This window comes from Cariama cristata, unplaced genomic scaffold, assembly GCF_000690535.1.
Source record: "Cariama cristata isolate BGI_N322 unplaced genomic scaffold, ASM69053v1 scaffold12530, whole genome shotgun sequence".
Classification (NCBI taxonomy): Eukaryota; Metazoa; Chordata; class Aves; order Cariamiformes; family Cariamidae; genus Cariama; species Cariama cristata.
The window spans coordinates 9635-21865 of record NW_009596433.1 but is presented as its reverse complement, the minus strand read 5'-3'; the positions used below and the strand labels follow the sequence as shown (position 1 = coordinate 21865).

The window sequence follows — 12231 nt, the reverse complement described above, 5'->3', positions numbered from 1 at the left end:
AATTTCCTATATTTTGACTGGTTAGAACTCAAGTGGATTGATACAGTTAATATAGAAACTTATTCTAACTCTTTCTACTTTTTGTGGATGATATATGATTAGCTGCAATTGAGGGTAAGCTGTTGCTGTCAGATGCACTTTATGTGTGCATGTATCAAGATTTATATAATGCAATGCATTCTCTATTTTTTCCAAAAGTTATGCCTAGTAGACCAATGCAGTTACATGTACTGCAGTATAAAACCTAAGCCAAAGTGTGCATCACACTACCTCTGTGTGTCCTCTGTGTTTTTTTTCCCCTCCTATCTTTGTATGAGATAAATGTCGTGACCGTGCTTATTGCAGCAAGTTGAAATTGGAAATAATTTTATGTTCTGATTTTTGTTGTTGTTGTTGTCTTTAATCCTATAGGGCTGCAAATGCAAAACTTAACAATTTTTGTCGCCTGGAGCCTACACTTCACCTCCTTGGTGTACAGTTTAATGTGAATGTGGCCCAAGACATCATGACTGGACAGCATGGGGCTGCCACAAAGCTTTTATATGAATTGTATGTTGCTTTAGAAAAAAAAAGAAAGGCAAAGCTCACTGGAGTAGCCATGGAATCAATGAGACCTGCAGCAACTGCAAAGCTTAAGTCTATTGAAAGTGTTCTGTATCGAGAGGTAACTAACTATGCCTATTTTGTATAAATATATAGCAAAAAAGATAGCATTTTTACAATTACCTCTCAAGCGTGTTGCGTGCTTCTCCTCCCCACTTTTTAAATCTCCTACTCAAAACCCAATACTTATATGGAAAAGAAGCAGTTTTTTGCTACGTCTTATACATAAACAGTGGGATTACACTGTTTATCTGTGACTCCTCATGAGGATATTGCTCATCTGTGTTTTCTGTTTGGTTTTGCTCATTCTGTGTTACTTGCTCTGTTTTTAAGCTTTCTCCAGACTTGAAATATGTATAGCAACAAACACTAGTAGTTGTTCAACAGCAGATGTTTTACTCATTTGATCAGTACAGATTGCAGACTGCATTGTGGTCTAGGTATCAACTTAGACTAATTTCCCCTCCAGGAATCCTCTTTATAACTGTGTTGAGCTTCATGCCACAGTCGTTTGGTTCCTTCGGTTGCACGTCTCTCCGTATATTTATACTACACTCCAGCCTGCAATAACCATATGCTCAGTATATGAAGAGGAAAAAACAAAGGGGAAAAAGAGTAAGAGGAAGTCAGTAGCAATGTAGTAGATTCTGTTAAGGATGTTGTTCTTGTCTTCTATAGTAATGTTCAGCATGTGCAGACCATAATTTGTTATCAGGATGAGCAATCTTTAAGAAACTATATACTATGAATCAAATTCAGCTGTGTGAAGTTTCACATTTTTTTCTGGCACATGTCCTCAAAAATTGTCTACAAGCAGAAAGTTTACCAGCAAGGGCAAGGATAGTACCAAACGGTCAAAACATCCTTTCAGCTATAGAGGGATAGCTTAAAGAAGATAAAGCAACTGCAAGTAGCTCCTGTCAATAGACAGAATGGCATTTGAATCGTAGAATAGTTGAGGTTGGAAGGGGCCTCTGGAGGTCACTTAATCCACGCCCCCTGCTCTAAGCAATGTCAACTAGAGCAGGTTGCTCAGGATCTTGTTCAGTGGGGTTTTGAATATCTCTAAAGACAGAGACTTCACAGCCTGTTCGTCACCCTTTCAGTATTTTTTTTTCTTATGTTTAAGTTGACTTTTCTGTATTTCAGTTAGAATAGAATAGAACAGTTCCAGTTCAAAGGGACCTACAATGATCATCTAGTCCAACCGCCTGACCAATTCAGGGCTGAACAGAAGTTAAAGCATATTGTTAAGGGCATTGTCCAATGCCTCTTAAACACTGACAGGCATTCGGCGTTGACCACCCCTCTAGGAAGCCTGTTCCAGTGTTTGACCACTCTCTTGGTAAAGAAATGCTGCCTAATGTCCAGTCTGAACCTCCCCTGGTAGAACTTTGAACCATTCCCACATGTCCTGTCACTGGATCCCAGCGAGAAGAGATTAGCACCTCCCTCTCCACTTTGCCTCCTCAGGAAGCTGTAGAGAGCAACGAGGTCACCCCTCAGCCTCCTTTTCTGCAAGCTAAACAAAGTTTGGCATTGTTCAAGTTCAAATCTGCATGTTCTTTTCCAAGGAGTTAGTCCTGGTCTTCTGAAAGATATTTGACCGTGTTTAGATGTCGTGCTGTATACATTAACACAGGAAAGCACAGCTTGAGATGACTATGGCAAAATTACTGTATTTACCTATGTTTGTTACTGTTTCTGACTCTTCATTGCTTCATGATTGATTTTAGCATTTGAAAAATTTAATGCCACGTCAGGCTGATTTGCAACTACAGCAGATTTCAGAGCATTTTCAAATAAAATCTAAGGCAATCGGAGATAAAATAGCTCGTACACGTTTTGCAGAACAACAGAAAGTTGAGAAGCTCGAAGAGGAACAAAGAGCCCAAAACATTGAAAAGGTGACTACTTACTTTTTAGATACTTCTGAAGAAGTGTTTTTTTGAGGTCATGTACATAATGAGTTAAAGTCAGTGTGAGTCTTTGTTAATTCTGTGCTACACAGTCATGAGGAGTACACATGGCAATCATAAATATGTAGATATAAATCCAATATACTGTTATAAGACCCTTAAAAACATTAATATTTAAAAATCACTTAATGTTAAATTGAGAGTATTTGCATATTGTCATGCGTCAAAAATATAGATTTGAAGACAAAATGTAAATTTCGCAACTGTATGTGTTTAAGGTCTCCTTGTAAAAGAGGTTTGTGACATTCTTCATTTGTGAAGAAAAGATGAGGCATTGTTCAAAAGCAGGAAAAAGGCACAAGGAAGGGGACCTATAGTGGGTATGGCCTCAGAACATCTTGTAGCTCTGTGTAGCTGTTCTGATAAAGTAAAAAACAGCAACTAATTTCTTAAGATATGGGAACATTCATCCAAGATACAGCCTAGTATTTGTAGGCTGTATATATGTAGTTTATATAGGGGAACTGATCAGCTATCCAAGGGGCGTTGAACCGCAATGAAAATGAAGGTGACTAATTTGAGAAGCTTTTTATATGGGTAATTAAAGGGAGAGAGTTTTGCTGTGGTAATTTAGCTATTCTGTTGCCACTGCATGAACAAGAATGAAAAATAATGTCACTTCATGTATGAAAAGAAAATAAAAGCAACATCCAAAATACTCAAAATAAGATTTCAAACAAAAATTTATTAGTATCTTATTTGATATATTACATATTTATTTTTTAACTGTCTTTAACTCTTTGTAAAAAAACGGTTTTTTCCACTCAATGCCACCTTTAGCTGCATCTGTAGTGCACTTTTAACTAGTGTAACTTAAATGTTTGTTACTTCTTGATTGAGACTCATTGTTCAGCAATAATATTACCTAATGATATTCTCAGTTTCTGTACCAGGAAACCGATATTCTCAGTTTCCTTGCTGAATTCTGACCTGAAACAGGTACCATACTAGAACTAGAATTTAATACAAACCTTTAAATGCCTATTAGGCACTGCGCACAAACTGTTTTTCTTTACAGATGTGCTTCTATTGCACCACACTATTTGTTAATAGAACTATTTGTTAACAGAAATAGACATAGCATATATAGATGTACCGTTTTCTGATAATGGTATTTAAAAAATGTATCTTCATCCTCAAATACTGAGAGCATATGCTAGCTTACTGCTAAACTGTCAAATTATTTGGAATGTAGAATGATGCTTTAGTTTAAAATACATTTTATAACATCTACTTCTTGATATAAAAATGCTGATTTATGAATACAGTGGCTGAGGATATTCTTAGGACAAGATTGAACTGTTAACAGAAGATAAAGAATTTTTTACTTTCATGGCATTTAGTGATCCATTTCAGGGAAAAAAAAAAAAAAAATAAGTCAAGTTGTTTGCTCAAGCCTGGAACCTGGTAAGCTCTTCTACTTTCTTCCTGGAAGACTTTTTTTCCTTATGGCTTAATTACATTTGCTCCATAGATACATAGGTAGTGTATTAGGGCCATATGCTGTATTTTGTTTTAACTCAAGTGTCTTAACACAAGATGTTGAATATTCAGCATCGCATAGGAAGAAGGAGACAAAATGAAATAATGGCCAGGATTCACGCAGCCATTATACAGGTTCCAAAGCCACCACCGAGCCACACCATAAAAGCTATTGAAGCCAAAAAATTCTTAAAGAAGAAAAGAGAAGCAGAGGTAACTATCATCTATATTCTTTTAACGTTAATTATATGAATTTGCAAAACATACGTTTTCTGGGAACATTTACACTTACAAATACTGTACTTGCACAATCCAAAAGCTGCTGATATTACTGTTAAAATGATATAGTAGACTCGACCAGTGAAAATGGAGCTAAATATTAGTATGATTATGATTCTGCATTTGTTATTTAGTAAAAATTTGTTTTGATGTAAGAGAAAGTTCTTATTGAATAAATACCATAGGTAGGTACTAATTTAATTGCTAACAATATTTTAGCTTCTAGTCTACTGAGTAGAATATGTGAAATAAAAGCATTAATGTTTCCTTCTCATTTGTGCATGATGAAGTTTTGCACCATCATGTATGAACTCTTCTGAACACACTATAAAACTGTGTGCTCTCAAAAATGTTAGTAACAGCTGAAATTGACAATAGTCTTAGATCAAATTAAGAGATGATACCAATGCAGCAATAATAAAAAAATTCTGTGTTATCTAGTGCTGAAGAGTACTTGGATTGTAATCTTACAGTTCATGGATTGTATTGTCATCAGGAGTGCAAATATTACCAGTTTTTACAACTGTGCAACCGCAACAGATGCATTTAAATGTAGAGTGTAGGAACATAGTTGCTCGAGTAACTATAAGGGAGAAATTCAATCTACTAAATCTAAAGCAGATCATAGCCCAGAATATCTTGTTTCAAATCCCTGAATGGTGGGAATTATATAAACTGCTAGAGTCCTACACAAAATCAGAATTATCCTGCAGAATGAACAGCTGCAAAATCTTAGGATTTTCTGGCTGGTGGAAATAGGTATAGCTAGGAAAAGGGAATGGGGGAAGGAAATAAAAGGTAGAAGAAAGAAATAGTCTTGCCTTTTTTCTTGATCTAGCTGATGCTTAAAATATTTTCAGTTGTAAACATTTCTGTTGTACTAACAGGACATAAAAATAATTCCCTAATACTTAGTCTGTTGAAACTTCCTTATGATGCTTTGTGAAAAGAAAAGAAACGTTAAATTTTATGTTATTTCTTTAGGATGTATACAAGGAGATTAAAAAGTTTGAGAAGTCTATGCCAGGAAATGCCTCTGCTGTACACAGCCGAGTCACTGACAGGTAATATTTGGATATTAAGTTATTAAGATTAGACAGGGTTCTGCCTCAGGTACCTACTATCCATATAGACAGCTACTTGAGGAAAATGTAATGGCTTGTTTAGTTTAAACTGTGGTTGTCCTTTGAGTGATTGTCCCACTAGCACGGCAAATATTCCAGCTCCAGCACTGTCACAGTGTTTTTACCTTACCTTCAGTTGTAGTAGGGATGGCTCAAGCTTCCTTCTCTTCTTTTTGCCACACACGCAGCCACAAAGGGTGCAAAGAGCATCATTCTCTATTCATTTCAGTCATTGAGTCTGTAAGGTCAGTTAGACTTGCAGAGAGATGAGAATGGTTGTGGATGTACGTACACGGTAACACATTTCAAAGAAAATAGAGAAAAGTAGCCTTTCTCCTTAGACTTATCTGTATGTTGATTTATTTGCAAATAATTTTAAGTAAAAGTAATTCTATTACCTTTAGTGATATGTATACCACACTCAAAAAGAGGTGACACTCATGCATACTGCCATAGGTACTTCTGTGTGTAAATAACCTGTGATCAATAACTCTGCAAAACTGCACTCAGACTGTATGGATATATTGAAGAGTAACACATCTTTCTTTGATATTCTGTGAGCCATCCTAATTTCCTATTTCTGCAGAATTTGGCTTCATATTAGCAAATGAACTAATTGACAGTTGGTTCAAGTTGATGCTGGAGCCCTCCTCTGTTATTGTGGGACACAAGAGCATCAAGAAGTAGCCACAGTGCCCAAAGAGTGCTGTTGTGCATTTGACAGACTTGCACATAACACAGGGATCTGTATGAAAACACCTCTAAGAACCATAATTCCTATAATGTTAATGATCTTTTTCTTTTTAATCTTTTCAATCAGCGATATACAAGAATCATTGCAAACACAGAAGTTGCAAGATACAACCCTAGAAAGTACAGCACAAACAGCAACTGAGCTGTTAAATATTTATTCAGATGATGAATATATAAGGAAAATTAAAAAACGTTTAGAGGAAGATGCATTTGCTAGAGAACAACGAGAAAAGAGACGACGAAAAATGCTAATGGGAGAGTTAATAGCACATGAAGCTGAACAGGTGAGAAAATGTATGCTGAAGTATATAACCCATGCATAATTAGTAATCTAAAACTTCGCTTACAAGTATGAAAGAACAGTATTTTTGGAGGATTCAATAAAATTTGGAGGGTATGAAGAGAGGTATATACATTATCTCTGAAAATAACTTTTGTGCTAACCATTGTCTTTCCTTGAAAATATGGAAGGTTGTCCATTCTTTCTTGCCACCTTTGTGTCATACTTCATCCTTATAAATCATAAAGGATCAAGTGAAGGCAGCAGAACTAAGGTTATAACAAATCAGTTAAAGACCTGCCTTCTATTTCCAACCACCCCCCACCCCCCCAAAGCTGAACTTTAAATTATCAAAATGTATACTGGTTCTGAAGAAGGTAATTATTAAAGTAAAATTTTTGGTCTGGACTGGATAAATTCTGAAATGCTTGTGCTGGGTAATATGAAGAAAAAAAAAACAAACTTATTTTGCACATCAGGTCTTTGATTTTTGATGTGTTATGGAATAGAAGATGTATCTCTGGAGGATGTCTGTGTTATGTCTAAAACGGAAGTTGCAGATTATTCCATTTGAATCCTGTCCCATAAAGAACAAGGCTTTTTCAGAATTCTCCTCACACACTCCTCATTCAAAAAGCAGCTCTTAGATTACTGACTTCACAGATCTTCTCTTTGGAAATAATTGTATCAAAACAGAACCTTGTAACTTATTGGGTTCCTGTGAAATCTAGTTGTCTTTTATCTTAGTATTGCACTATGAGTCTTTAGCTTAGATCATGTGTTGAACCCAGTATAGCTGAGCCTGTCTCCATCTCTGTTGCACAATAATAGCACTTTAGATGCATGGCACCTCTGAAAAGTATGAAATTATATATATATATATATATATGTATTTTTAAGCATTGGCATGTAATGTCTAGAGATGTTTTTGGAGTTGTTAAGAAAAAATTAAAATTTGTTGGGGTAGGGATCTAAATGTTAGATGATTTCTCAATATCTATTCCAGATCTATATTCTATGAAAAAGCTCTGTAGTGGCTTACATCGAGTCGATCTATCCATGTATCCTGTCTCTGAGCTCTTATTCAAAGACTTTCTGTATCATGTTCTTGTTGTTATGCATAAGCTGTGAAGAAATTTTTCAACCCAGTTGTCCACTGTAGTCCCAAAACTTGCTCTTTGCCCGCTGTCAGCTGTCACAGCCCCAGCACAACCCCAGCAGCCTGGACTAGTGATTCCAATAGCCATGGCTATCAGCTGATGGCCATGTGGCCAGCAGCAGTTACTGGGGCATTTGTTGGATGCAGCAGCTTTAAGCCAGCAAAGCCAGACAGTGCTGTTGAGGAGGTCAGACAGCTGACCCACCTGAGGTTGTAGTACAGGCCTTGTCAGTTTAAGTTGGAGACATTGTTGCAATGTGCTGCCAATCAGACTGGCTCCAGCGAGGCTCCAAAGCAAGGCAAAAGTAAAAGTAGTGTTCCCAACTTCATAGGAAGAGAAATCAGCGTTGATACAGGAACAATAGAAGTCACAGACTGCAGGAATTAGAAGGAAAGAGAAGTGAACAGTTGACTGGAACAGTAGTCTGACAAGATCAGAGAATCTATTTAGTGGAAATTTGGTTATAAATTATCAGAGAAAGAAGTGTCTAGTTGGAACTTTGTGAGATTTCAGAAACTAGATGTTGCTTGACTTAAGAGAAGTGTGAAGCAGCTGAAATAAATAAATAAAAAAAAAATACACAAAGTAGTTGAAATTACTTTCTTCCTCCATTAGACATTGAGCTGGAAAGGATTTACAGACTGGAATTGTGGCTTTCTTGTAGACATTAGGGTCGGATTTTTACCTATACTGCATAGAACTTGGAACACAAGGCACAGGATCATTTAGAGTCAAATGAATTTCATCCCTTCACAGTACTTTAGTGTGTTTCATGTCCATACACATAAACCTCTACTAAAAGAATCTTGCTCAGAATTTTGAGTTTTGACATGCTACAAGTTGGAGCCTGGGAGAAAAAATACTTTACAATTACATGACACTCCTCTATGTGGAGCACAGGGTGGTACCAGCCAGATTTTCATAGGCAGGAGTTGAAAGTATTTGACAGTAACATGGTTCCATCTGATTTGAATCTTTGATCTCCACAATTTCAACAAAGTATTTGTTCTAAATACTCATTATTTTTAAATGTTCTATTCAGATTTTATCTCTCTGAATTTAAAAAGTTATCAGGAAGAAGGCACCATTGGCAATAAATTGAGAAGCTGAAAATAGGAGGGGAAATGAATTGTTACTAGATTATTGCTTGTCAACCAAATAAATTTATGTGTGCTAAGCTGTAAGTTTTGGTCATAAATTTTATGACTACACAACGGGACAGAATTGTTTCATTTGTATGTAAATGAAACAAGGAAATAGTAAAATAGAAAAATGGGATATAGTAATTAGGTGTGAAGCACATGAAACACACATATTGCTTGGCCACTGGATGCCACTGTTGTCTGAAGTAGGTAAACTGAAATAAAGTGTGTATTATGCTTTCTCAGTAGTAATTTTTGAAATTATTACTAAGATGTCTCATTTATGATATTTATGATTTCTTCAGACACCTCACAGTCTGCTGTGAAGTTGTTGATGGAAGACATTGGTTCAAAATGTTGTACTACCTTTTTTATTTTGCCTCCTAGTATGCACAGAAGTTTCAAAACTTTAAAGCCTTAGGTTTTAGTACTTTGTCCATACCTGTTTGTATGAAAGAGAGCTACCAATGCTTCACTCCCCTATCCGATAAGCACCCTTTTTGGAATTACGAGTTTGGTGTTATGAATCCTAATTTATCCATTGTGTAGCTCTGAGTTAACTGCCTTTTCATATATTCTTGTTCCTCAAAAATTTCCTGCTAGCTCTTTTTAGACCTACTCAGCATGTCAAAATATTTGATCATTTACATGATCAAAGTTCTCTACCCTTCAGTTAACAAAGAAAAGATCTCTTTTGGCTGTTCTGAAGCGTTCTAAGGGAACATCTTCCCATTTGCTTTATAAAGAGCGCAGTCGCCTAAATGAGGTGCTTTGATTTCTCACTGGGCCAACTATTTGTACCATACAGTTGATAGTTTGAGTATGACAAATGACCACTCCATTAGGGTGGCTCTGTCAATCCCCTGTTAATTGGGATTTAAAGATCCATTTTCCTCTGGTGGAGTACTTATTGCTATACTAATCTATGGTTGAAGGTAAGCAGTTGCAACTAAAGAAAACTGTAAAGGATATTTACTTGTAATAGGAAGCAAAGTCTGTGTATCCTCTACTCTGCTTCGAAAGCTTAATGAAATGCTAAGTTCAAAAAAGCCGTGGATAAGACTGAGGCAGCAAAGAGCATCATGTCTCCTTTTATTGTCTTGACTTCATGAATGCAAGAGACAAATGGACAGATTAACTCTTCAGTAGCCAGTGCTATTGGAAAATTTTATCATATGAACTGATTCAAATGACACATAGCATGAATATGAAAATGTAAAGTGCATATAAAGTTGTTACTATTGCATTGTTTTCCATTTCAGTTGCATGCATGATGATAATTCTGTGTGTAGAAAAATAGCATACAAACAGTACACTACAAATAGAGTACAGAACAAAACATGTTCAAAATTAGATCCTTATTTTGTGATAAACTTTGTAGAGAGACAATATTGCATGCAGGTGAAGCACTCTGGAACTAAAATGACCATGTCTTTGCCATTAGAATTATCATGCGGTGTTATGAGATTCAGTGCTAGGAAAGGAGAGTGCAAAGCTCACATTTTGGCTCAAATAAGCAAAATGTTGAGGGATTTTTAGATCAGCTTAGTCTTTTCAAGTCACCAGTATTTAATTGGAATGTACTTTGTTCCCAGCAATTATAAAGGGAAAGGAACTTAAAAATATGGAAGGAGTTTTGTTTGAAAAATATTGGCTTCTCCCTAACATCAGTGTTAAAGATCTAAATTAATTAGAAAATTGTTCTAATTGTTGCAATTAAAATAGCCATAATTTGCAGCTTTATGTTAGATGTGTATTACAGATGTCCTGGTTGCATTGAGTAGTATGGATCTAGACCTCTTTGAAGAGTTCTTTCCTAAATAATACGATAATATGTAATAATATTTGATTTTTCATTTATAAGTGAGTTTATGTAATGTGTTCTGCCCTCTCTTTTGCAGATAGCTGATGGGAAATAAACCAGATTAAAAGAAAATAGAAGTGATACTTTATTTTGATTTGTTTTTTGTAATACTACTAACTGGCTTTATTTGCTCCTCTGTTCTTAGGAAAATGAATTTGAAATCTTCAGATCAGTTCTCAATTTAGGTCCTTAAATTTGAATACATTTCATACCAGTTTTGCTGCATCTGAAACAAATGTCCAGGGAATCAGAAATTTCCTCTAAAATTCTACTGTAGGAGTGATATTTGTCAATGGGGCTTGAAAGGCAAGCTGATGCTTTTGCTTAAAATTCGGAAGCAGTTCTGGACTGTGAAAGTAGTGAGGCAAAACTTTAGGTTAGGTTAAGCATTAGTTTATATACCAAGAACAGCCTAGAGAAATGTGGTGGTGAGAAGATAGTATTATGTTTTGACAATTACTTTGAAAAGTAACAGTCCACAGCCTGCAAAATGTCGATGCACACCAACCATGCTTCAAACAAATGGTTTAGAATTATTTTCTTATAGTACTGAGTAGGGGATTCTATTCATGTCCCAGTGAGAACACTGAAACTGTTACCTAGAAGTCTTGGATTTTTCTCTGTTCTGAATGCTTCCTTATATTCCCAGTCTCCTGAATGAAGGAAAATGGAGGGGGTGATTACCCAAATCCCAAGTAAGAAGGAAAAACTTCAAACCTGTAGAAGAACAGACTGATGAAGTATTCAGCAGAGTATGGCTGAGAATGGGGACTGGTGAAGAGCAGGGATAAGTTAGTGATTTGAGGAAGGCGTATATCTTTACATGCAGAAGCGATTATTCAAAATATGCTGCAGTTTCTTTTCACACAGGAAATAACCAGGTTAAAACTGAGTTAATCTGAACAAATGTATTTTTACTGAATATCTCAGTTGAGATATATTTAGAATTCACTTCTGTAGTTCTACAATTCTTACATAGTTCACAAAAATAGTACTGGTAAATAGATATGTGTGTTGTTCTGAATTTATGTATCCAATGAGCAGGTAAATGCTGTTATATGACTTCATTCATATTTCTCATATGAGATACTGATGAGTTGTCTATGAAATAGTTTGTAAGCTGTTCTTAATACTATTATTTTTTATCTTTTAGGAGGCTTACCGGGAGGACCAACTTATTTACAGACTAATGAGACAATCTCAGCAGGAGCGGAGGATTGCTGTTCAACTCATGCATGTTCGACATGAAAAAGAGATGTTAAGGCAAACCAGAATTTTCAGGGAAAAACAATATGAAGAAAGACGACTGAAAGAGTTCCAGGAAGCTCTTGATAGAGAAGCGGTAAAAGATTATTTACTCCCTGAATTGCTGCAGGACTGTTAGAGTACTTTCCTGTTATAAAAAAGAATTTGTAATATCAACCATCAGAATTTAGGACTTTTCTAGGGACAAGGTGATGAATATATTCTTTTATCTAGGTTCAAAGTTACAGCTAAGTTAATAAGGGATAAAGCTGAGCAACAGTTTTGATCTTTTCTTCCAAAGTAATTTTGACTTTTTAGGG

The 12231-nt window shown here is 35.8% G+C and overlaps 1 protein-coding gene across 1 annotated transcript in view; it reads left to right on the top strand.

Moving 5' to 3' along the window:
* Positions 1-411: 411 nt before the first annotated feature.
* Positions 412-12231, top strand: part of LOC104166220 (sperm flagellar protein 2-like) — a gene marked incomplete at both ends in the record, with an annotated part of 20692 nt that continues 8872 nt past the window's right edge. The window contains 6 exons of the mRNA XM_009706083.1: positions 412-664; positions 2340-2510; positions 4137-4277; positions 5328-5359; positions 6288-6504; positions 11820-12008. Of these exons, the coding sequence (XP_009704385.1) occupies positions 412-664; positions 2340-2510; positions 4137-4277; positions 5328-5359; positions 6288-6504; positions 11820-12008 (1003 nt within the window). The remainder of the gene's footprint in view (positions 665-2339; positions 2511-4136; positions 4278-5327; positions 5360-6287; positions 6505-11819; positions 12009-12231) is intronic.